A 26,470-nucleotide genomic window follows, 5' to 3' on the forward strand; every position below is an offset into this window, starting at 1 on the left:
CTTAAGGCCGACTGCAATGCTAAAAGCCTTCAATACACAACTGGGTTCGCGGTGCCCCGCGTACTATATGTCACCGGAGGTCGCATTTCCAAGATTTCGTGTGCTGTGTTTGCATCTGACGGTACGTTCACATTCATCGTGTGCCTCGTTGTTGTATCTGGGATAAAAGCCGTGTGTTTTTACTATCGGATGGTGTATCCGCAAGGCGCGCACATTGTGGTCTTAGTTTGCTTTGTTGGATTGATTTGTTTGGGATTCTTCTTCACTGTGAATTCACTCCAGCTTTTCAATGTCTGCCACTTTTTCGGGTTTACCCCTAATGTTATTCTTGCACTTTGTTGTCAAACGGAGTGAAGTCTAGCCATTGGGCTGCATTTCGGTCTCTGTCAGAGCGCTTCTTCATTCGTTCCATGTGTAAGCAGGTGCAAGTGACCAACATTTTGAGACCATTTGCTCTTGAAATGCTACAAAGTTTGGCTAGAATGCGATCGTGGTCGATGAAACTTGCAATGAAGTGCACATAGGTGTCTCATGCGTGAACATGTTCGCTATAGACTGTTGGCCACCTGTTAAATTGTGCGTTTCCTGAGAACATTGTTTGGATACATGTGAATTCTTCAGGCTTCCCTCTACCCGCGAAGTGCGCGTGAGTGCCGTTGTAGTGCGGGGTGTAAGTATCAAAGCATTGACCACCTGTCGCCCTTCGGATTACCACGTCTCTGACCCACCTGTGTGGGTTTGTGGATGTTCCAATAAATGAGAAAACTGCAGGGGGCAGAACACTTACTTACCCACGCATTCGGATCAGTCCATGCCGTGCTCGTAGGCGCTGCGTGAATAAAGAATACTGAACCTATTCCAGTCCCCGAAAATATGGGAAAAAATCCGTCCACCCTATACAGTTTGATGTTGAATGGTCTTAGTCTTGTGTGTTTGATGCCATGCGGGCAAGCCCGAATCAGCCTGTGGCAATCCTCTGTAGTCGACAGACTGTACAGTCTCCCTCCCTCATTTCCTTGGTCCGTCCAAGAGCTCTGGAAGAATCGCGGATCGAACCCATGGAGACGTCGGCTTGGGGTCAGTTCTGGGATGGGTTCGGCTGCATTGACTCGCTCAACCTCTCGTCATCAACGAAATCCCCAAAAGTGTCCGAGTCCCTTACGGGACATGATACAGAGTGCGGAAATGGCGTAGAGTTGTTTTTTTTCCGTTTCTCCTTGATCACCTTCACGTGGAGGTCATACACCACATCGGGTTCGTGGTACGAGCTCACTTTACATGGGCGCGGGAACTAAGAGAGCAGGAGGCTGAGGCTCCTGGGTTTGTTGAGCATCCAGAATGGGCCCTGCGGGCGTTGAATGGGACAAAATGATAAAAAATGGCTGTCGTTTTTGTTTTGTTTTGTTTTTTGTTTTTTGCTCCCGAAACTTGGGAAGAACCTCCCTTGCTCCTGACTATTCGAGTCAATTTTGTTTTTATGTCACAGCAGAGCTTATATGTAGTTCCTTTGAAAGCACACCTTTTTGTACCCTTACACACCTTTCGATGCGCGCACGTCCGAGGTCCAAGTGTAAGCATAAAATGCCCCTTAAGATCATTAGTTTTTAAGAAAATGTCTCATGTATCACATTATGCAAGGAGGGGAGAGGCGTTTTAATGGCTTCGATAACAAATGCTCGTTGGACTCTCAGTAAGACTGCAAACAAGTTGTAGGCGGAAGCTCTCAAAGTGAGACGGATAATCCATATTTTCGCTGATGACGTCAGAGTTGTATGCTTAAAGGTACGCTCATTACCAACCTTGGCGACGAACCTTTCCGATTGCCCGAGGTCCAAGGTCATTGTCCGCCCTGTCCCAAATTCGCGCGTAAGAGGTTGGGAGTCAGTACATTCAGTTTGGGGTTAAGGGAAGTGTACGGCATGGTCGCTTGGAAATCTGTGATCGAGTTGGCATAAAACTCTTGACGCATGCGCTTCGGGGCGCAAGGTCAGGAGCGTGGCAACAAGATTAGGAGGCAAGGGGATGCCGGAATGACCCAGACCCAGATCTTTCGAATCACGCAGTTTGTGTGAGCATCTGAACCGGCACTGCGCAAGCTAAGGCTTCAAGGTTTTGTGGATCTGTGGTAAGCATGTGTTTTATGAAAGCCATTATGTTCTCACAGCCACCAGAATGTTTATAGCTGTGGTATCCTCAGTATTTCTGGGGAGATGCACCAGTACTCTCCAAATAGAGGTCACTTGATTGTAAGGCTTCCAATGCCATTAGTATGATTTTTGTAAATAATGTCTTATTACTAGCTGCATCAGCTTTCAACAGAATACCAGGCCTGGAACTCATCTGCTTTCAAAGCCTTAAAAGTGAATGGTTTCTACTTGAATAATTTATATTTATTTACTCTTCCTACCTATGTTCTTGACTGGGATGGGGAGGGTGACCACACATGGGCTGCTATTTTGCATGCTTTATTTGTTAGGAAGGATTATACTTTGACTACTTCTTATAATAAACTGACAACATTTGCATATGGGTGCATCATGATAAAGTGGCTGATATGTTAGGCTCATACTAGGGAAGTGCTAAGGTTCAAATCCTGATTGCACCATAACCACTGAGCTCTAATTTCACCATTGCAGCTTCTGTTGCTCCATAAAAGAAGTGTAACAATGTGTGTCACATTCACTTTAAAAAACTTGGACAGCGCAACACATGGTACAGGACAATTAGATTGTGATGGCCTAGCATGGCATGAATTGTAACCACCAACATTTTGAATTCTCCAAATTTAAAATGTTAAACCATGTTTCCACCATCAGTGACACAAGCTCTCATTTCAAGAAAGCTAATGTGTGGAACTATATCAAGGTTTCTCCAACAGACTGCCAAATACCAGTATGGTGTATTGATACTAGTACCATTCACCAGCATCTGCATTGTACCAGTTGTAGGCAACCAGTTTCAGTATCACAAGCTCACATAAGAAGAAATTAATATTTAAAACCATACCAGAATCTACAGACCATACCAAATACTAATAGAGTGTAGCTGTGCTTTATCTACACAGACCAGAGTAAGTGATGCTGAAGTGGGTGCTGCGTCTGCCTGTAAAGAGCTTTTAGGGGAACCTGGGCTATACACAGACCTCTCTTTAACTTTGTCATCACCATAACAATGTAAGTGAGGTGCTGTTACAGCTGGTTGCTCACTCTCTATGACTGTCACAGTACAAACATACAGTTTGTTAGCATTTTCAAACATTTAAATATATTTTAAGTAAACTCTATAAAATGTCTGGTCATCTTCGAAAGAGTATAGCCACATTTAAAGATGTATAGCCACATTTGAAATGATCTTTCAAAGTTGTCTGGTCATCTTTTAACTGATGATGGTATGGGCATGGCCAGTCTGTCAAGATCTATTTGTATAGTTGCCAATAACTCTCAGATCCTCTTTCTTTTACTGCATCAACAGTGAATGCAAAATTTCACATAATAGCAATATATAACCTACATAATCACAAAATGATTAAATAAAAAGTGAAAAGATAACACCAATTTAATATAAAAGATCAATACAATAAAAGATACAATACATAAACATATACATATATACATAAACATCAATATATATATATATATATATATATATATATATATATATATATATATCATACATCATCATCATCAACAATAAAAGAATAGTAAGCATGTATTAGCATTGTTTTTAATTCTGGGAATACCTTTGAAGGTCTTTCAACACTGTCTCACTGCGTTAACCACTGTCTGTCCGGGAAACCAGAGGTAGGGGGTTTCATTCCCTGCGGTGAAAGGCGGGTGACGCCATATAGCCTCGGCAGTTGAGGGCGTTGTAAAGCCCCAATCACACACACACACACAACACTGTTTCCATCTCTGTGTACATGGTAGCCAGCAGCTCAGATGTGTTTTTTAGTTTTCCTGCAATGATAGGCAGATAACCCACACACATACCAAATGAGTGTTGTTCACTGTTAATTTAATGTTACACAAAGAACTTTGGCTAACTTGCTGTTGGCTGTTTGAACATTACAGGCTGATAGGAATGGGTCAATTTAACCCTTCTAAAATCTGAAAAGTTAAGAAAGCTCAAAAAAACTAATTCATGGGGTGTGTAGGCCTGTATCTGAACTCAGTTTTGTCCAATTTTGAGGTTCCTAGGTCATGACATTTACATCAATAGAGGTCAAACTTTGGATCAGTCCAAAGGGCTTCAGGCCTCATGCAACCATCTGTTATCTAGATGCCTCCTCTGATCAAGAGATTACTGGTGTTGATTTCAGGTCAGGGACCTTATTAAACCAGCAGAAGGTATTGGCAGCTACCTCATTTGACCTTAATGAAGTCAACATAATATGTTGGCTGATGCCCCTGCAGTCAAAAAATTCAAGATGGGTTGGAAAGAATAAAGAATAATGGAAGGCGAGTCTGACACTCATACCTGACTGAGGCTTATGTAAGTAGTTGTAATCCAAATTAACTTGTCTGGCTGTTAAAGAAACTATCTCAAAGATGTATGGGGTCATCCAACATCCTGTTACCACATCATGCTGAGTGGTTCCATAGGAATTGCCTGTCCTCACAGTCTTGGCCTGACTGACCTGCCATACCTCAGTGGCCTTACAAGGTTCATCTAATTTTGTAATGGCAGAAGATCATTGATCCATCTGTCTGCAGTTGCACAAAGTTTGACGTGGCTACACCACGCAATTCGGTGTTCCAGGAAGGACCGTCGGGGGTGAGCAGAGGGGTGGGCAAATGGACGCCACCCCACCTGAGCATTGTCAATGCTATCTCCACTGCAACATACTGCATGAGTATAAAATCTACCATGGTGAAAGAAGTTCTCCACTAGCTTTTCTGTACATGGAGTTATACTATACAACACATAGTTTGATTTTGTTGCTCAGATGCTCCCTCACCTCACTTCACAGATTTGCACCAGTTTTAATTGAACCCGGAACCAGTCAGATCAACAACGATGGAGGCGATGCCGCGCCTACCTATGGTCAGCTTCCAGCTGAAGCAGGTTCATAAGCAGGCCTCCCTCTCCAGCTTCATCAAACGTGTGAGTGGTGTTCACTGTTTTACATGGTCACGTAATAACATTTTTGTGAGGCATCGCGGACTGGATCTCGAGGTACCAGCAACGTTTCTACCTGGATCCCTAAAATGGATCCTGCTTCCCAGGTTCCAGGTTGTATCATCAAAGCTACCTGTGGTATTTGAGACACATTGAGCTGTGCATGTGTCTGATATGACTTCATTCTGTATGATATCACTGATATGGTTCAGTAGCAGGCTTCAGGACTGCACCAATTCCATATGTATGCCAAAGCTCATCACACAATGCCAAGTGATACCCCACTGCAGCACCAGTACATCCCAGCTGTCCTATCTCCACCTCTGATGTGCGCGTTTCTCTGGCCAGTGCATTGTGACCCAGTACGGGGACGACCCGAACGCCTTCGCGGCCGAGATGTACGAGCTGGACACGCTCCGGGCCACGGCCACGCGGCCGGCGCCCGACCTGCAGGGCCTGGCCACGCTCAAGCGCTACTTCTGCCAGCTGCAGGCGCTCGCCTGCCGCTTCCCCGAGCTGGGAGAGCGGCACATAGAGGACCTCGTGTTCCAGTGGTGAGAGTGCCCTTCTGCCCGAGGAGGCGACTGTGTGCTGCTGCGGCTGGCAGGTTTAGCCACAGCCATAGCGCAAAATGAAGGTTGTGACGAACCTGTCCGGTGTCTGATTGGTACAAACGCCTTGGGCATGTATTGTTCTAAGGTGGCGATGATAGTTCCGGAATGATTCCTGAATGTCCATATGCTATCAATTTTGTATGCTCAAAGTTGATCATTCTCGCACTGTTCTGCCAGCACCTGTACTCGCCGTCCGTTCTTATCAGTGCCGGTGCTGGCCGTCCGTGCTCAGGCAGGACCTGTACTCACTCTCGACGGTGGTGGTACACGACCCGTCGTACGAGATGGCCGCCATCATGTACAACATCGGCGCCCTGCACACGGCGCTGGGCGCCGCCGACCCCCGGCAGACGCCCGACGGCATGAAGATGAGCTGCACACACTTCCAGTGTGCTGTTTGGGCCTTCCAGGTGCGGCACGCGACGTGCGGGGGGAGGGGGGGGGGGGAGGGTCTGGTTTGGTCGTCGGGAAATGGAGAAGGTGGGTGCCCCCGAAGCATTTGGGAGCATGTGCAAGTGTGGGATATGCAGACTGCCATAGTGGAAGCATGCTGGAAGACGGAATGTTTAGAAGCGTTTCACATTTTTATGGCCTGCGATGGGGCTTACACTCTGTTGTACGTGCGCTGCCGCAAGAACGGTGCTGGTCAGAATCTGGAAACTCCTCTGGTGGGGCGGGATCGTGGCCGCCGCCCAGCTCGGCTCCTGACGCGTCCGCCTGGTGTGGGCAGTACGTGCGGGGTGGGCCGGGACTGTGGCCGCCACCCAGCTCGGCTCCTGACGCGTCCGCCTGGTGTGGGCAGTACGTGCGGGGTGGGCCGGGACTGTGGCCGCCGCCCACCTCGGTCCTTGACGCGTCCGCCTGGTGTGGGCAGTACGTGCGGGGTGGGCCGGTACCGTGGCCGCCGCCCACCTCGGCCCTTGACGCGTCCGCCTGGTGTGGGCAGTACGTGCGGGGTGGGCCGGTACCGTGGCCGCCGCCCACCTCGGCCCTTGACGCGTCCGCCTGGTGTGGGCAGTACGTGTAGGGTGAGCCGGGACCGTAGCCGCCGCCCAGCTCGGCACGCGCCGGCCCCTGATGCGTCCGGCTGGTGTGAGCAGTATGTGTGGGGTGGGCCGGCACCGTGGTCGTCGCCCACCTCGGTCCCTGACGCGTCCGCCTGGTGTGGGCAGTATGTGTGGGGTGGGCCGGCACCGTGGTCGTCGCCCACCTCGGTCCCTGACGCGTCCGCCTGGTGTGGGCAGTACGTGCAGGAGAAGCTGAGCCAGCCGATCGGCTCCGACCTGAACCGCGGCATGATGCAGTTCCACATCGATATCGCGCTGGCCCAGGCGCAGGAGTGCATCCTCGAGAAGAGCATGGTCGACAACCGCAAGGGCATCATCACTGGTGAGCGGCTGAGTCGTCGAAGGGACGCTGCGCTCTAAGGCTTTGATTTACGTTGGCATTTGTAATGGATGTCAAATTGGAAGATGTAATGTGTACTGTGTACTGTAGTACTGAAGATGTAATGTGTACTGTAATGTGCTGAGTGTAATGCGTACTTCATCCAAACTAGGCATGCCACTTAGTAGTTGAATTTTTCGCGCACCACGATGTGGTATTCTACTCGGTAGGCCCAGTATCTAAAGCTGGCGGACAGACGAATGTTACTGACGTAGCCAGAGCGGCCAGGTCAGGGGACCACCCACGTCGGAGTCACGCTTCCGCGGTGGGCGGTCACTGTGTGACGAGTGATTCTGTGTTCCCAGCCAAAGTGGCGGCCCAGGTGGCCGACTACCACCGGGCCGCCCGGCGATGTCTGGAGAACGCGCTCAAGACCGGCGAGTACCTCTCGGAGAACATTGGAGACCGCAGAATGAAGGTAGGCATGAGGCCGCTCCCACGTAGCCGCAGATCGGAAGGCGCCCAAAGCTGTCGCTGAGTACCCGCTCTTTCAACCGCGGGTTCGCTGTTTTGATGCAATAGGCCTCATTTATATTGTGATGGTGTTTTGAGCAGTGTTATCTGGACCGTGAAGGCTGTCCGTGAAGTGCGCGTTGAGAACAAAAGTCCTGAGACTGTGGAAGAGGACTGTGATCCTCCTAGGTCGAACCCCTGCATGCCTGCATGCAATCACTAGCGTGTCCGCGCCGGTGTGGCCGGCCTCGGTTCGCCCGCCGCCACCCGGCACCGCCGCCCTCACGGCCACCCGCCCGGCCGCCGCCAGCAATGGGTGGAGCACGTGGAGCTGAAGGCGCCGCTGTACGACGCCGTGTCGCTGCTGTACCGCGGCATGCAGTCGGAGGAGCAGCAGCGTATGGGCGAGCGCATCACGTTCTACCAGGCGGCCATGGAGCGGCTGCAGGAGGCGGCCGGCGTGGCCAAGCGCGTCAGCGGCGCCGAGGGCAAGGTGGGCGTCCCCCGGGGAGGGGGCGGGGGTGGCGATGCCGCAGCGGTGGGGAGGGGGCGGGGGTGGCGATGCCGCAGCGGTGGGGTGTGGCCGGGGACGGTGCGGAGGTGGGCGCAGGGATGTCGACGGGGAGGGGTGCGCAGGGTCGCACTGCGAGGCTGGGCGAGTGTCTCTGTCGGCGGTGTCGGAGTCGTTTTAGTGCTGCTGAAAGTTTTAGCTCAGCCATGGTTTTGAAAGAAGGCTGCCTTTGTTTCAAAGTTCTTGCCAAATAGCTATCTTAACAATGAGGGAAGAAATGAGTTATTGAAAACGCATCATACTTGCACCTGCTCGGACCGATTTGCTTCCGTGTATCTGGCAGTAGGCGTTATGTTGATTTCACGCATCTGATAATGGGCGTTATTTGCATTTCACGTATGCGGTAATGGCCGCAATTTTTATTTCACGTATGTGGTAATGGGCGTTATTTGCATTTCACGTGTCCGGTATTGGGCGTTATTTTGATTTCACGCATCTGGTAATGGGCGTTATTTGGGTTTCACGTATCCGGTAATGGGCGTTATGTGGATTTTACGCATCTGGTATTGGGCGCTATTTTTCGTCCCGACATCCAGAGTGTTGCCCGCATCTATACATGCATACATGTTAGTGCTTCCCGGTGCTATGCGGGGGTCGCGTTGTTACCACGTTGGCGTGCGGTGCTGTGGCGATCGACTGCTCGCCCGTATTAACGCTGCGAATGTCCGGACAGCAAGTGTCCGAGTGCCTGACATTCATCATGGACGTGGTCGGCGGCAAACTGAACAACGCCAAGAAGGAGAACGAGTTCATCTACCACGAGAAGGTGCCGCCCATCGAGTCACTTCCCGAAATCAAGGTAAGTGGCTGGCCTTTGAAGGCGAAAGGTCGTGTCTTGTGTTATCTGGAGCACGCAACACGCTTCCGAGGAAGGCCTGATGTTGCCTCCGCGATTTTTATTGAGCGGTGTCGACGATTCACGTGAAAATATTTGTTGTAAGTCTTTAAGGTGTCATAACCTTTGACACCAAAGGCATGGAGAAAGAATTGCCTGCAAAATGGCCAACTCGGAGGTTTAGCGTTAGGGCAACGTTCCGTGATCATGTGCGTAGTTGGGATCGCTGGTGTAAGCGCATGATAGCCACGCGCTTCGGCAGCGTTCGGAATCCCCTGTGACGACAACACACCGGGACCTGCCCGAAGGCGGGCGTCTCGCCGCGTGCCCTGTTGCTGCGCCTCGCTAGGCGGAGATGTCCCACCTGACACGCTGTCTATCCCTGCTCGCCAGGGCGCCTCGCTAGTGAAGGGCATCCCGTTCGACCTGACGGATCGCGACGTGTCGGGACCGGACATCTTCCAGAAGCTGATCCCGATGGAGGCGCACGAGCACGCCTCGCTCTACAGGTGGGTAATCGGTCGGCGGCGTGACCATGCGGCCGCACGCGCCGCCGCTGCCGCCACCGCCTCGGCACGCGCCGTGTCCGAGTGCTTTGCGCCGGTAACTTTGGACTCAGGGTTAAGGCCAAGAGGAGCTCCCTGCGCCTCAACGCACCGCCCCGGTAATGCACGTTTAGTCGCAACCGGTCCCTTCGAGTCCGGTCTTGTTGCCATGCAGGAGGCAGGAGTTTCGTTACGCAAGGTTCGTTGTGCAACGTGCTTCTGCGGCACTATTGCTCATCGCCGGGCCGACTTCTGGCAAGCTGCCAACTGATCGGTGTATCGGGATGGCCAGACCGAAACAACACGCTGTTTTCGGCGCTCGAATAATTGAGAGCCACTTGGTCCCGTCTATCGAATTTGTTCGACCTGCTTCTGCGACGAAGATGGGGGGGGGGGGGGGGGCGGAGGGGAAGGGTGAGGGGGCGAGACGCAGGAATCGGTCTGGTCTGGAGGTGCCGGAGGAGCAGGCTTTTCTCACGCATTAGCCGTGCTGGAACTGACGATCAGTGATATAACGTTCAAGTCACGTTGTTCTAGTTCGCGGATACATCAATCCAAATACCCGCTACCATGTTTTTTACACGGTTCAACCTCAGCACGTCTCCGGTAAGGCAATGACAGCCACCGTCCTGCCGCCAGCGCCAAGAAGGACGAGCTGCTGCGGTCACTGATGACCCACGTGGAGGAGAAGGACCAGGAGCTGCTGGTGATGCTCTCCTCGCTGCAGCTCCATCAGCTGGAGGTGAGCCGGGCCGCCTCACGGCAGCGCCAGCTACCGCCCCGGTGAGAAAGGTACCAGGGGCTCCACGAGATGGCAGCGTCCACGCTCAGTGGCGTCTGCGTATCGACCTCCCTCAGTGCGATTGGTGCGATTGATAGTCATGCTAATACTGTAACGGCCGGGGCAATGCCTTACAGAGTGGGGCTGCAATGATTTAACGCGTAGGTGTTGGTGCGACTGCGGGCTACATGACCTGTCACAATGCTCTGCCGTCAAGTGTATTACGTATTACTGAAACATGTGTGGTGCTGTGAGCTCTGACCTTCGCCGTGCCATGATAGAGCGTGACTGATCCCCGTTCTTTGAGGGCATCCCCACGCTCTGAGGGGATCCTGGCTCCCCAAGGGGATCCCAGTTCTTAGAGGATCCCCTCTCTTTGCGGTTAGCCCGCTGTCGGAGCGAAGCCCTGCTCTCTGAAGGTACTCCTGTTGTCTGAGGGGATCTCAGTTGTCTGAGTGGATTTCCGTCGTCCGAAGGCCTAAACGTCGCCCCTTCGTCTGAGGGGATCGCTGCTCTTTGCCGTCTGTTGCCCTCTCTCAGCACGTGTGCCTGACAGGTTGGTTGTGCCTTTCAGCTGGTGAAGCCGTTCACGGCGGGGAGTTCGTCAAGCATCCAGCTGCCCCAGGTAAGCTTCTGCGGTGGGGTTTGCTGTCTTCAATAATGGAAAAGATATGTCTGTTTTGGATTGACGTTCATCCTCACGGTTTTAGGTAAGAGAGAAAATCCCTTTGAATTGATGTAACTACTCGACACTTGTTTTATGTGGCACGCAAAAACCAGCGGAAAATACGAAGTATTCACCATCATCCTCATTACCATCAGTGAAAAAAATAATTAATCGTCAATCAAAAGAAATTGGAAAGATGGGACCATATCTTTGCTTCTCAGTTTGCTTTATGTCCGCCTCCCGTCTCGACTGTGTCAGTATGTAGCATCCATGGCTGTCATTTCCATCTACTGAAACGGACAATGCCACCCGACCTGGCCCGCGGTTCTGCGGCCCTGACCGCGCCGCTGGGCGCCGGCAGGAGCTGGTGGACTGCGTGGCCTCGCTGCACGCGCGGCCCGGCGCCGTGGCGCAGCTGTCGGAGGTCATGTCGCGCCTCTCCGGCATGGCCGTCGACCTGCAGGACAACCTGGACGAGCTGGAGACGCTGCTGAAGGTGAGCGCTGCCGGCTGGCCGGACGTGGCTGCGCGTGACCAACAGTGGCTGGCGCAAATCCTGCGCGGCGGGTCCAGATGGAAGGCCAGCGCGCGGTACTGCGCGCCCAAATCTCGAACGATCGCATGCTAGACGTGACTGAGTATTTCGCTCTCGTCGTGAAGAGTACTGGCGTGCGCCGCCGACCGTGTGCCGCCTCTGACACGCCCTGCCGCCACGGCAGGAGGAGGACGGCAAGGAAAAAGAGCACGTGGCGGCGATGGGCGGCTGCCGGCCGCCCTCCATGATCACAGCCGAGCTGCGCCGCGAGTTTACCAAATACCGCGAGGCGTACGCGCACGCGGCCGAGTCAGACTCGGCCCTTCACCGCGCCATCTCGGCCCACCTGCCCAACCTCAATCTGCTGGCGGGGCCGCTGGAGGCGCTGCAGTCGCAGGTGCCGTCTGTGGCGTCCGTGGCGCAGGAACCCGAATCGGCCGCCGCCATCGCCGAGCTCCAGAGGATAGTCGACAAGGTGAGTGGAGACAGACCGGAAGGGTGGCGTTAGAAAGTGCGTGATATACCACGGGCAAGATCTTACTGAAGACTGATCAGTGAAGGTTCTTTGAGGATGTGCTGGCTTCTGACTCTACGGTGTAAATGAGGCATGGTTGGATTTAACGTCGGGATTGCTTAATATTAGGAAGGGGTACTGCGTAACTACTGTCTGAACATTTAGTTAAGATGTGTGGTGCGAACCTTACCAACTTGCAATGTTACGAGCGCAAACTTACGAACTTTACAAACCGGACGCACGCTGAAACGAAAAGGTGCCCGGAAGGTAGCCCACGAGTGGTTTAAAGTGTTCCTGGAGTGCCTGACTTATGAGGCATAGATTTATCGTGCGAAGTGCACGCAGTTGACGTGTGGCACCCCTCCGGCGACTGGGAAAGAGCGGCGTCGGGCGCTGCATCCGACCACCCCCTCCCCTCCCGCGAGCAGGTGGAGCAGATGCGCGGACAGCGCTCCATGCTCTGCAATCACCTGCGCGACGCTGTGCATGGCGACGACATCACCAAGAAGGTGGTGACGCGCGCCGGCGACGACATCGACGCCTTCATCGAGCGCGAGCTTGACAAACACCGCAAACAGGTGCGTGGTCTGCCGGTCAGTGGCGCTTGGCGTGGGGAGAACACGGCAGCTCGACTAGGAAAGTTGGTTGGGGGGTTAACACGTGGCAGGCGCATACTTCAGTGCAAAGAAGCGAGACAGGTGACGCTAGACGTGAGATCGTAATTATGCTATTCTGCGATGCGCACCTGTTGGCTGTGCGTGATATAATTGTGTGATTCTCCTTATTGGAAATGGCCTCAGTCACCAACGTTGCCATGGCAGCTTCGCCATAAGCCATTTAGTGCTGCTTCCAATTGATGCACTCAATTAATTAAACGGCGATGCGCTTGATTTCTTCTCTATTCTGCCCGAGTGCGTTTGCTGTGTAGCCGTGGTTATTACTGAGCACGCGCAATTACCGAGCTCATATCCCCGACGTGACGCATTTTGCGGTGACCAGTGCTGACGGGACTCGCATTCTTGGTTGTGCCAAAATGGACCATGCACTGGCGACATGTCACGGAACGACACGGCACGGGCACTGTACAATAGCTCCTGCGGTCCTGTGTCATGCCATGTTTTCACAAGCGGCTTGGTACAAGAATTGACTACCAATATTGCTGTGCACCACTTATGTGTGCTCAAGTTCTGTTAAGATAACTGACGTTGTGCAGTGTGTTAAACGTGTAAGATTCTTAACGTTAGTCGACCTTACAGGTTATGGAAAAAACTGACTCAGTGGTGGTGTTTATGGCCATATCTTACGCTGCTTCTATGTAGTGGAATAGTACGAATGATGTGTGCACTTCGTTCATGTGATGTGTGTCATTTACTGTTATTTGATGGATGGTTTTAACCATTTAATCAAGGAAGAAAGGGTGTTGTAGTGTTGAGGCAAAGTGGCGTTGAAGCAAAGCTCAGGTGGGTTCATGAAACCACTCCACTTGAGACGGTAATGTTTTTTTTTTCTCCCAGTCATTGTTCGTGTCTGTGTCCTATGGGGCCATCACTTGACTTTTGCATCTGCCGTGAACAGTGCCGCTGTCAGTCGTGCTGCCATCTGTGGTGCTGCCGTCTGCAGTGCTGCCATTTGCAGTAGTGTCGTCCAGGTGACCTCCCGTGGTCCCGTGATCCGTGTCCCCGACAGCGGGCAGGCGGCCTTGATTAAGCGACATGCGGTGTCGCATCGCAGTGACCCGTATCTCCGGCTATCCACAGGCGGCCTTGATTAAGCGACATGCAGTGTCGCATCTCAGTGACCCGTATCTCCGGTTATCCACAGGCGGCCTTGATTAAGCGACATGCAGTTTCGCATTTCAGTGACTCGCATCTCTGGTTATCTACAGGCGGTCTTGATCAAGCGACATGCAGTGTCGCATCTCAGTGACCCGTATCTCCGGTTATCCACAGGCGGCCTTGATCAAGCGACATGCAGTGTCGCATCTCAGTGACCCGTATCTTCGGTTATCCACAGGCGGCCTTGATCAAGCGACATGCAGTGTCGCATCGCAGTGACCCGTATCTCCGGTTATCCACAGGCGGCCCTGATCAAGCGACATGCAGTGTCGCATCTTAGTGACCCGTATCTCCGGTTATCCACAGGCGGCCGTGATCAAGCGACATGCAGTGTCGCATCTCAGTGACCCGTATCACCGGTTATCCACAGGCAGCCTTGATCAAGCGACACGCAGTGTCGCATCTCAGTGACCCGTGTCTCCGGATATCCACAGGCGGCCGTGATCATGCGACATGCAATGTTGGATCTCAGTGACCCGTATCTCCGGTTATCCATAGGCAGCCGTGATCATGCGACATGCAGTGTCGCATCGCAGTGACCCGTATCTCCGGTTATCCACAGGCGGCCGTGATTGAGCAGAACCTGACGGCGCAGGACAACATCCTTCGCGCGCTGACCGAGGTAAACGCGGCGTACGCGCCCACGCGCCAGCTCGTCAACGAGGTGCTGGGACAGCACCAGGCACGGGTCTGCGACCTGCTCACCTCGTACCGCGCCCTAGACGAACTGCTCGATAAGGGCAAACAGGGTGTCCAGTTCTACCACAAACTGCAGGTGAGCGAAGAAAACGGAGATTTGGAAGCTGTACCACATGGGCATGATGTGAATGGTGTGATCAGTTGGTATGCAATTTCAGTCATGAAGCTGCTTCTAGAACCATTGCTGCTAGATAGTGTAACAAATTCCTGCTAGATGGTGTAATCCACGGTCGTGTCTCATTTGTCACTACAAAACCATTCCCATCGACCTTCCAGTTTACAATTTTGCAATTGAAAGTAACTCCCCGCTCGCGCGACGAAGCTGTACTCGTTTTTTTTTCTCAAGATACGCTGTATTCGCTCATGATGCAGACGACCACGGAAGTGGTATTTCCCGATGCTACCTCATGCACCACTCCACTGAGACCGCGGTCTTCGTGCCGCCAGGAGAGCGTCAGCAAGCTACTGACGCGAGCCCGCGGCGTCTGCAAAGTGCAAGACGAGGAGCGCGTGTCGACCCTGACGCCGTCCGGCGTCGGCGTGGGCGTCAGCGGCGGCGGCGGTGGCGTCGGCGGCAGCGGCGGTGGCGGGCCGCGTCTGCGCGACTACCTAGCAGCCGGCTACAGGGCCGGCGAGCAGCCGCCGCGCGTGCGGCCGTCACCGCTGGGCTCGGAGCAGAGTGACCCGGCGTGCCGCGGCGGCGGCGCGTCGGCCCCCTCCGCCCCGGGCGCCGGCTACGCCGCCCAGATGGCGCAGTACATGGCCGGCGGCCCGGCGGCGTCGGCACCACGCGCCGCCGAGCCGGCCGCGCCCGACGCGACCGGCTACGCGGCGCAGATGGCGCAGTACATGAGCCCCGGCCACAAGGCGGCGGCGGCGGCCGGGCAGGGCGGCGCAGGGTACGCCGTCCAGACTGGACCGGCCGGTGGAGGAGCGGCCGACAGGGGTCACGGCGGTGCGGGGTACGCCCCGTCGCCGGGTCAGGTGGCCGGCTACCCACCGCAGCAGGTACAGGGTGGTGCGGGATATCCACCGTCCCCGCGGCACGGCGGTAGCTACCCCCCAGCTCAGGGCCAGAGCAGCACCAGCTATCCTTCCGCGGTGCAGGGCGTCATCTACCCGCCGTCAGCGCAGAGCAGTGCTAACTACTCTGCAGCTCAGAGTCAGAGCGGCACCAGCTATCCTCCAACTCACAGCCAGAGCGGCGCCAGTTATCCTCCAGCCCAGAGTCAGAGCGGCGCCAGCTATCCTTCAGCTCAGAGTCAGAGCGGCACCAATTACCCTGCAGTTCAGAATCAGAGCGGCACCAGCTATCCTCCAGTTCAGAGTCAGACCGGCAGCAATTACCCTGAAGCTCAGAATCAGAGCGGCACCAGTTTCTCCCCGGCTCAGAGTCAGAGCGGCACCAACTACCCTCCAGCTCAGAGCCAGAGCGGCACCAACTACCCTCCAGCTCAGAGTCAGAGCGGCACCAACTATCCCGCAGCGCAGGGCCCGGGCGGCGCAGGCTACAGCGCGCCGGCCGGCCCGTTCTCACCGCCCGGCTACTCGGCTCCGTCCAGCGCCGCCGTCGCTGCCGCCTCCTCGGCGCCCGCCGCCAGCCAGTACGGCTACACCAGCGACCCGTACCTGGCCTTCTACGGCGGCGGTGGCTACACCTCGTGGACACCTTACCAGACGTTCTCTCGTCCGCCGGGCGACAGCCGGCTGCAGCAGGGAGCCGCGTGCTTCTCCAGCCGGCCGATCGCGTCCGTGGCGCAGACCGGCTCCAGCCACTCGCACAGCTCGCCGGGAACGTCGGGCGCCTCGAGCGGCGCGGCGCCCAGCCCGCTGTACACGCCGCCCAGGCTGGTCGGCTCGGCCGGCGCGCAGACGGCCATCCACTCCTCGGGCATCGCGCCCTACGCCCTGGCCACCGGCTACCCGTCCCCCTCGGCGGCACAGCAGCCTGGCGCCGGGGGGCCGGGCCGGCCAGCGGCGGCGTACGCGGGAGCACCGGCCGGGCCGGGCCCGTACGCGGTCATGCCTCCGGCGCAGGGGTCGCACGGGCCGGCCGCGTCCGCTCAGAACTCGTACGGGAGCGCGCAGCCGCAGCAGAACGCGTACGGGATGGGCCAAGCCGGTCAGAATCCGCACGGAGGCCCGCAGCCAATGGCGGGCGTGTTCGGGGCGCCCCAGCCCGTGGTGGGACCCTACGGAGGAGCGCAGCCGGTGTCAAGCGCGCATGGGACGTCTCAGGCGCCGCCGAGCGCGTACGGCGCCGTCCCGCCGGGCTCCGGCCGACCAGCGGGCGGCGGCGCCGGTCAGCCGGCCAGCGCGCAGCACTCGCCCGCTCACGGCGGCGGCGGCCAGGCCGGGTACGGGCCGTACCCGCCACCGGCGTCGCAGGCGGCCGGCGCCTCCGCTGCCGGCCAGCAGTCGGCCGGCCACGCCATGCAGCCACCGCACGGCCAGAAGTTGCAGAACGGACAGATGGCGGCCGCGCAGACGCAGTACTACGCCCGGTATGGCTATCAGTACGCGGCCGGGGGACAGCAGCAGCAGGCCGCCAGCCAACAACAGCGGCCCAGCGTAGGCCAGCAGCAATATCCCGCTGCTGCACAGCAACAGTACCCCACCCCCGGGCAACAACAGCAGCAGCCGTATGCCTCAGGACAGCAGCAGCATGTCAGCAGCGGGCGGCATCCTGCTGCGGGTCATCCACAGCAGCAGTACCCCAGCGCCGGACAGCAGCAGTACCCTGGCCCAGGACAGCAGCAGTACCCCAGCGCCGGACAACAGCAGCACCCCAGTGCCGGACAGCAGCAAAACCAGCCTATGCTGCAGCAAGGGTATGCTGTGCCTGGTCAGCAGCAGTACCGGCCCCCCGGACAGCAGCAGTACTCAGCCACCGGACAACAGTATCCTGTCATCGGCCAGGCCGCTGGGCAACAGCAGCAGCAGCAGCCTAGTGTCGCACAAGGTGGGCCACAACAGCAGCTTTATCATACGCCGGGACAGCAGCATTACCAGACGCCCGGACAGCAGCAGCAGCAGCAACAGTATCAGACGCCGGGACAACAGCAGCAACAGCGTTATCAGACGCCGGGACAGCAGCAGCAGCAGTACCAAACGCCGGGACAGCGGCAGCAGCAGACGCCGGGACAGCAGCAGCAGCAGTATCAAACGCCGGGACAGCAGCAGCAGCAGCAGCAACAGGTGCCCGGCCAACAGCAGCATGCTGGGGTCGGCTCTCCGGCGCACAGTGCGGTGTCTGCTCCAGTGCTGAACACTGCCCAGTACGTGCTGCCGTCGGCGGCGCCCCACGCCAGCCAGTCGGCGCCGCTACAGCCGCTCACCGCCCGGCCCGCGCAGCAACAGCCGCATCAGCCGCACGCTGTGCAGCCAGCCCAGCAGCAGCAGCCACAACAGCAACAGCAGCCCTACGCTGTCCAGCCTGCCCAACAGCAGAATCAGCCGCAGCAGTCAGTGGCCGCGAACAAAGTAAGGAGTAAACCACTGTGCATTCTGTCTGTGCTGTTGGCACACCCGACGTACAGTAACTGCTCAGGTTACTTCGCATTGGGAGCGGAATGAGAAGACGTTGGTCAATGATGCGGTGGGCGGCTCAAGGCTCGAAATATTGCTAATGTTGGCTTTGGCTGGTAGCAAGCCATGTTTTCGCTATTTGCCCACTACCAAAGCCACCCTATATTTACCCTTACTCCGCTGACTGTGACCCATCCTTACGATCGCGACGATCGCGCGGAGACCTGTGCCGTCGGCCGTCTGTGTCCGAACCGGTCGGACACTGACACGGCTCACCTGACCTCGACAGAGTGACCCGATGTCGCGGAGCGCCGAGCTGCTGGCCGGGCTTGACCTGTCGGCCCCCGCGCCTGTCCCCACTCCGGCCCCGGCCCCGGCACCGGCCCCGGCCCCGGCTCCGACTCCGGCTCCGGCTCCGGCTCCGGCCCCGGCGGCGGCGGTGGCCCAGCCGGCTTCCGCGCCTTCGTCGGTGCTGCAGGTAACGCTCCCCACTGGTGCCCCCGTCCTCGCGGTGCCTCCGTGGGAGGCCCCTCCGCGGTGCCTCCAAGGATGGCCCCTCCGCGGTGCCTCCAGGGATGGTCCCTCCGCGGTGCCTCCAAGGATGGCCCCTCCGCGATGCCTCCGAGAAAGCCCTCGCTGTGCTGCCCCGCCCCCCCCCCCCCCCCAGGGAGTCCTCGCAGTGCCTCCAAGAGAGCCCTCGTTTTGCCTCCAAGGGAGCCCCCTCGCGGTGCCTCCAAGGGACCCCTTTCTAGCCGCGCTGCATCAGTCGCGACTCTGCCTGCCTGTGCGTGTCATAACGTTAGCTGCTCCTTGAAGTGTAATGACAACTTCGCTTGGATTTTTGGAGATCATGTTTAGTCAGGAACTACACATCTGTGACGTGCTTGTCAGTCCTTTGTTTTGCAAACCGCGAAATTATGTTATACGAAGCGCCAGCCTTTTGGTCTTCATTGTTATCCGCTCTGTGTCGTCAAGTTCTTTTTCCGTCAGGTTTTACTTAATGTAAGTGCTGTGCATGCATAAAGAAAAGACGAAACAAGTCAACGTTCCCCGTGCGTCGGCAGGTGGCGTCTGGCAGCCCGCAGCGACGGCCGGGCTCAGCCGGCGCCGGGCCGGACCTGCTATCGGCGGGCGGCGCGGCCGACGAGCCCGGCGCCGCCGCGCTCCAGCCGCGCGTCGTCACTTCGCAGGCCGAGCGCGAGCGCCGGCAGCTGGCCGACCGCGAGCGGCGCAAGCTGTCGGCCGGCGGCGACCCGTACGGCGACGCCGACAAGCTGCAGCTGTTCGTGCAGGTGCGGCTTGTCGCCGGAGGCCCAGGCGGCGGTCTGTTTCGCCGGGCGTGTTTGTGAGGCGGGGAGGAAACAACAGTGCGTAGAGAGAGCTGTTCGCGGAAGTCAGGTGCAGGCTGAATGGTCGCCCGGCTGGGGCGGAGGCGGCCGCCTGTTCTTCCGGGCACGTCTCAAAGAAAGGAGTGGGAGGGAACAATGGTGCGCAGAGCAACGTGTTCGTGGAAGCCAGGTGCAGGTTGAATGGCCACCCTATTCAGGACAAGAGAATTGCTGTTATTTGTTATGTCTGACAACGCTCGTCAGGCGTGGCTTTGGGATCAGCGTTCTTTCGCAGAATAGGTTTGCAGCTGCTTGGCATGACATTGCAGCGCCCTTAGTGTTAATGACGCAGCATTTTTATGTGTTTATTGGGAGGTGGGGGGGGGGGGGGGGCGTGATGGATTTCTCGTGCAGATTTTGTACTCGATGGGGAAGTAAAAGTGTCTAGGTTTCGCTGCGGGCGGAGCAAAAATACGTACGGCGACGATTTGTCACGTATAGCGTCCTTGCGTTACGGCCTTGTCGCTCCAGACAAATCACGCTGTGGTGAAGTGGGCCGAGGAGTAGTTTTATCTTTGAGAGCTAACAGTATAATGGGTCATACTCAACAAAAGCGCCACTTTTCATATACAGCAATTCATGTACAAGCACTTCGAATGAGAGAAAACATCAGTGTTAAAGATGATACACTGAAACAACACAGTCTCAGACTAATATGAAGAACACGTGCATATATATGGGTTTGCAGTTTATGAGAATGCTTACCAAACCAAGGATCTAGGCAAGTATTTTCCTCCCAAGGTATTGCTGTAAACAGTGAGCATCTTATGCGATTCTCCCAAAGCTACCAACAAGTCGCTGAGCGAGCGTGCGCAGTTTCACAAAATAAGTTTGGAGCTGACCAGGGAAAAATTGAACACAAAAGAATGCCAATGAATGTGCCACAGACAGTCACGCTACTCACGCTCCACCAGGTGCTGGTTTTAAAAACGGCTGAACCTTAATGCCCTCCATCTTCCAACTCCCGGACAGCACACGAGGCCCTGCACGTCCCAGCCGAATAAAAGGGACAGGCAGCACTCTCAACCGATTTACGTAGCCAGCGCAAGTACATTGCCTGGCAGACCCGTCCAGGGCAGCCAAAAGGGATCGGAGTCGGTCATTCCGTTGACTCCGGCGGGTGATACATTGTATTAACACGCGATCGGCTGAAGGGGGCTAAATTCCCCCCCCCCAAGGTTTCTCCAGAAAGAGTCCCGAACGGCGTGACGTAGCCGCGCCAATTTTTGCTTAGCTGTAGACAATTGGATAGCGGATCGTTCGGTGTGAAAAATGTATATGTGCCATGTAAGGTCGCTGACCTATGGCAGGTCAATGCCAGGCCATGGTTTCAGCGGAGGCAATTTCTAGAGAATCGTTCAATCTGATGCAGCAACGGAGCGTTAGACGAAGCCATACATCTCTGAGGTGCTTTCTTAGGCAACACAAGTATTGAATGAGCAAATAGCGTTGACCTGAGGTCAGGTATGAAGGTCAGGCCAAGGTCAAAACCAACCTGTTTTATTACTATGGGGCTTGTTGTATGTGATAGTTACTGGTGCTCATGTCGAATTTATTAATAGCAGAAAACGTCATTATATATCTTCCATGGGCTTCTTAGAGGTCATAATAGGTCATTGACCTACAATGATCCAAGTCAACATTTTACTTTTAGAAAAATACTGCCTAGCGAAATCTTCGTTACTTATTGAAATGCAAAACTCAGAGCAGTCTTATAAGACGGTAGTATTAGCCTTATTCCTGGGAAAAACCAGGAGAATGGAGATATAGTTGGTCAATACTTCGGCAACATGCCTTCATCGAAGCAAAAACATAAGTCTGTCCTGGATTAGTGCTGTCCTAGTATTAGCCTTATTCCTCGGGGAAAACCAGGAGAATGAAGATATAGTTACATTGATTTTTTGGGCAACATGCCTTTATCGAAACAAAAGCAGAAGCCTGTCCTGGTATAGTCCTGGTTTTTCCGAGAAATGTTACTAATCCTTATCTTTTTTATTTTTGTATTATAAGAATTAATTTTTTATCTAGGTGGGTAACGTTCCTCGCTAATGCACTGAACAACTTACGTAATTCAGAGCAATCTTGTATGATTTTGTTAGCCATGGCCTTAAAGAGATCAATCAAGATCGCTGCCCTTAAATGAGCACGTAACCTTTTGCTTAGAAACAGTTATCTAGGTGCGGGAGGGCACTTTGGAGGTCAACCTGCAATTTGACCTTGTTTGACCTTATTTGACCCGAAGGTCATCTTAGGAACGTCAAACTTTGACCTGAGTGAGTTCACGTACAGGTCAACACACCTTGCAAATTTGGTGTCCAGCGTTCCTAGTTTCCTAGATCTAAGGAGGTGAAATTGACCCCCACCCGAGAGAAGGTGAGATTGACCCCCCAAATTGACCCCTGATGGATTTTGGTGCGCTTTAACCGATATCATGTCGAAATACGATATTTTATGTTTCAATTCGTTGATGTTTTTGTCCGAATAAATCCTTTTCCTTAATTTGGCAGGCAAAAGTTATGGACTCATGTTAGTCTGGTGTCCTAGTGTTCTTTCCGGAGTGAGATGGCTGTCACCGGACAGTTCATTCAGAGTGATTCTCCTATTTGCACTGTCATGATACAGTGATGGCGCGTGAGTAGGCGGCCGTCTGTGTTGGGTGGTTGGGTGTGCGGTTTTTCTATCACCGTTCGTTGCATCCTTGGCAACTGATGCGCTCCGTCGTCAATGGAAGGCTAAGTCATGTTCCAGTTTGAGTTGGTCTGCATAGGGCGTAGGGGGTGAGAGCCTTGCTAATTTACAGACCGGTGCGATTCTGTTACTCATTCCCCATTTCCCGGCATTGTTCAAAGGCGATTCCATTCAACATTCACAAACTTTTATTTTTCTCATTACGTTTCCATACATTTCCATACATGATTTGTCGTATACCTAGGTGGCAACACAGGCTGCTTGCTATTGGGCATTTAAGTTTGATGGGTGCAAGATTTGTGCTCTTGCAGATATCAATACATGGCTCATGATGGAAGCAGCAAGTCTCAAGCTATTGCGCCTTTTGGTCTCATTTTGTCCTGAAACAGAGATGTTAAATGGGTTTTTAAAAAGCTGTTTTTGTTGCGTCATGGTGGAGTCCAATATATTTAATTTTACCCAGTCACAATCCTGGGGTACAAAATCTCCTGGGGTGAGATCTACCCAAAATCCCAAATCCAAAATCTACCCCAAAATCTACACTATACCAGGAAACATTGACTTTTCCAACACTGCATATTGGTGCTCGCGGGCACCGCGTGTCGATGTCTCTAACACTGTGCGAGGCTGCAGAGCGGTGGTCTGACCTCCATTTCTGGCCACAGGAGGTGGAGCGACTCGACAAGTTTGTCGCCGGTCTGACTAAGAAGTCGCTGAACGGGCCCACCCCGCTGGACAGCAAGTGGAAGGAACTGACGGACCAGCAGGAGGTACGGCGACTCACGTGTTAGCGCTCTGCCGCAGCTGTCTCCTCCTAGCATGCTGAATATGTGCTGGACTGGGCAGAGTACCTGCCTTTGACGCCGTTGGTTTGTGCTGTGCCTGCTTTTGAGCCTGCAGGTCTTGGCTATGGTCAAACGGTCCGCGCTATTCGTGCTGGTGTCAATGGTCTGGCTTCTGAAATTATTCATACCGGGTTAGATCTTGTTTATGGCGCGGTAACCACTGGTGGTATCCACCTACAGGACATGCTGGTCACAGTAGCGGCCGGTCAGAGAACCCTGTTCCGTAACGATTTCACCACGTCTAACGCAAACCACGGCTGAGCGGGCGCTGCGGTCGCCGTGCGCGACCCAGCGCGCTCCTCGGCCCTTCGATACGCGCCTGACCCCGACCCGGCCCCCAGGTGGACGGCCGGCGGCTGAAGATCTCTGTGGCGCGCTGCTACCCGATGAAGAATCGCTTCCAGGACGTGCTGCCGTTCGACAGCAGCCTGGTGCCGGTGCCGCTGGTGCGTGACGACTACATCAACGCCAGCCGGCTGCCGGAGCTGACGGCCGGCAGTCCGGCGCTGGTGGTGACGCAGGCGCCGCTGGCCGTCACTCAGACCGACTTCTGGTGCATGGTGTGGCACCACCAGGTGGAGCTGGTGGTCTGCCTGCTGCCCGACGCCGAGCTCGAGGGACAGGTGTGTGCGCCGCTGGCAGGGGGTTGTGGTGCTTCGTGGAGTAGCAGGGAGGCGACTCTGGGGAGACCGTGAGGCTGTGCGTGTGCCATTCCGCCGCGGTTGGTCTCGGTGTGAGAAGGGACGCGAGAGGAGTGTGGTCCCGATCCCCGGACGGCGATCCAGGTCGGCCGCTCAGTCGCGTTATAGGTGGTCGTGAGTCGGGGCCGGACATTCAAAGTAAATGCTGCTTGTGTCGGACGAGCGGCCGGGGTCCAGTTGAGGGCGTCGCCGCTCTTCGCGCCACACGGCGGCGAGGTCCAGCCTAGTGCGCGGTGCGGCCGGTAGTCTTCCCGTGCGCGGTCCGTCCGTCCAGCTGTGTGCGGTCCGTTCGTCCATGTGCGGTCCGTTCGTCCAACTGTGTGCGGTCCATTCGTCCATGTGCGGTCCGTTTGTCCAACTGTGTGCGGTCCGTTCGTCCATGTGCGGTCCGTTCGTCCAACTGTGTGCAGTCCGTTCGTCCATGTGCGGTCCGTTCGTCCAATTGCAGATATTAGGCGTCGCCAGTGACCGTGCCCGCCGGCTGACCTCGATCTGTCTGTGTGCGTGACCAGGTGTACTGGCCGACGGAGCGGGGCGCGCCCGTACAGCACGGCCCGCTCCAGCTGACCCTGCAGTCCCAGTCGCCCACCAACGGACGCGTGGAGCGCATCATCTCGCTGCTGCACCAGGAGACCAAGATGTCGCGCGTGGTCATTCACCTGCAGTTCGCCGGCTGGTCGCGCGCCGCGCTGCCCGCGAGCCCTGCCCCGCTTGTCCAATTTGTGTCGGAGGTGAGGCCGGTAGTTTGTGGGGATGGGGCTTAAAAGTCATTTTTTGTGCGTTTGGTTACGGTGGTCTCCGCTGGCGCCGCTTGCCATGACAGCCAGCAGCCTGTGAGGACGATGCTGAAGCCTATTTATGGGTAAAAGAAAACTAAAACAGTTCGTTTGGGTCATGTTTTATTTATGAAAGCTATTGATGAGATTCGCTTCCATTCCATCATCTCAGCTACGATAACGCATCAGTCATGGCGATATTAGTTCTTGTCCCGCAAATTCTCACTGGTCATGATGAAGGTTGTCTGTGTGCACGCCCGTCCCTGCCGACCCCGGACCGTGACCCGGGCGCCCTTGGGCCGCAGGTACTGCACTACCACCAGCAGCAGCGCTCGCTGCTCCGTCCGCTGGTGGTGCACTGTTCGGGTGGCGTGGGCCGCTCGGGCGTGTTCTGCCTGCTGGCAGCCGCGCTGGCCGAGGTCAACGCCGGCTCGGGCCTGGTCGACCCCATGCCAATTGCCTGCCTGCTCAACACGGCCCGCCGCAACTGTCTGCAGGACAAGCAGCACCTGCTGTTCGCCTACCAGGCGCTGCTGTACGCCGCCCAGGACTTCCTCATGAAGCGTGAGTGGGGCGTCCGCTGGCGGACCACAGACGCGTTTTGCCCGTTTTGAGGGCGCTGAGCGAGCGTTCGTTAACTGCGGATTAATGCCGTGTTCGCACAGCGAGCGTGGAGGCGTCTCCTCTCGCTGATCGTGGGATCTTTGTTCTGGTTGATGAGCTTGCGCGGCGCGAGCTCCGACCGAGCGTGGCGAGTGGGACGGACGTGACGCCGTCGGCGGGCCGTCCGCAGGCGGCATCCTGACCAGCCGAGCCACGTTCGACAACCCGCCGGGCCAGAGCCACCACTCGGGTCACAGCCGGCACCCGTCCGAGGACTTCCTGGCCACCAACAAGACCGTGTGCGAGCTGCAGGCGCGGCTGGGCGCGCTGACGGCCGCCGCCTCGCCCGCCTCGCCCGTGCATGGTACGTAGCGTGGGCGTCGCGCCGGGCGCGGTCGAGCGTCGTCGCTTGTCGTTGTTTCGTGGTGTTGTGCCTCCTTGCGCACCGTTCAGTCTGTGAGCAGGTGGCCGTAAGGTCGTCGGTAGGTGGGTCGGTCTCCATTGTTCCAGCGGCCGTGTGCTCGCTCCTGTGAGAGGTTTGCCACTTGTGGATGTGATGTCCGACACGCGCCACCCGATGTGCGTGACTCTGACGCCGTGCCCGCGCGCAGGCGCCGGCTCCACTGCGTCGCTGCCGGCCGGTGCGCCGCCGCCGGCCCCGGCCGCCGCCGCCGCCGCGCCGCGCGAGGCGTCCCGGCCCAGCTCGGCCCCCACGTTGGGCGGCGCCCTCGCCTGCCTGGACCCGGCCACGTTCGAGCTGGACCTGCGCCCGGAGCCGGCCGCCGCGCCGCCTCCTGCCGCCGCCGTCACCGCGGCTCCGGATAATGACCCGCTGAGCCAGCTCGACCCGCTCTGGTCCATGAAGAAGTAGCGACGGCCAGGCGCGCACGGCCGACGGACACTGGAATTGGCGTTTGTTACGCCGCGTGACGTGCCGGGAGAGCGTGGCGAGGCGGCGGCCCGGCCGACTCCGCCCATGTTTTAGGCAAGACCACACGGTGGCGGGCGGCGCGCTGCCGGGCGGCGGGCGGCCCGCCCGATCTCTGCGCGTGGATGGCAGCCGCCCGACCCTCTCACTGTCTCAGCACTCGCCTCGTCCGCGCACGGTGCCCGGCCGGTCGCCGGGACCGGGGCGCTCTGACGCCTCCGGCGGAGGCGCTCGGTTCGGCGCGGGCCGGCGCTGGCGAGGCCCGGTCGGCGCGCGGGCTGCCGCGACGCGCGGCGCCGGCCTGCTGCAGTTGTGCCATGTGCTCTGGACCGCGGGCGGCCGTGTCGGGTGACGACGGCACCGCGCCGAACGCCTGCCTCGAGGCGCGACGCCGCTAAAA

General features: G+C 56.3%; 1 protein-coding gene across 1 annotated transcript; it reads left to right on the plus strand.

Moving 5' to 3' along the window:
• Positions 1-1,859: 1,859 nt before the first annotated feature.
• Positions 1,860-25,770, plus strand: mop (tyrosine-protein phosphatase non-receptor type protein myopic; the record flags this gene model as incomplete). Its single annotated transcript, XM_037212633.1, has 28 exons — positions 1,860-2,125; positions 4,970-5,103; positions 5,467-5,672; positions 5,965-6,142; positions 6,977-7,121; positions 7,484-7,596; positions 7,942-8,124; positions 8,876-9,001; positions 9,431-9,546; positions 10,222-10,324; positions 10,938-10,988; positions 11,392-11,526; positions 11,750-12,040; positions 12,508-12,657; positions 14,477-14,689; positions 15,061-15,282; positions 15,451-15,512; positions 16,215-16,551; positions 17,029-17,184; positions 17,740-18,096; positions 18,431-18,523; positions 19,311-19,433; positions 22,883-22,987; positions 23,404-23,685; positions 24,276-24,494; positions 24,845-25,103; positions 25,333-25,506; positions 25,754-25,770. Coding segments are annotated over exons 2-28 (4,503 nt in total), but the record flags the coding sequence as incomplete, so codon positions are not given.
• Positions 25,771-26,470: the final 700 nt, after the last annotated feature.

The sequence above is a fragment of the Pollicipes pollicipes genome, unplaced genomic scaffold (assembly GCF_011947565.3).
Source record: "Pollicipes pollicipes isolate AB1234 unplaced genomic scaffold, Ppol_2.1 Scaffold_3087;HRSCAF=3621_pilon_pilon_pilon, whole genome shotgun sequence".
NCBI classification, from domain to species: domain Eukaryota; kingdom Metazoa; phylum Arthropoda; class Thecostraca; order Pollicipedomorpha; family Pollicipedidae; genus Pollicipes; species Pollicipes pollicipes.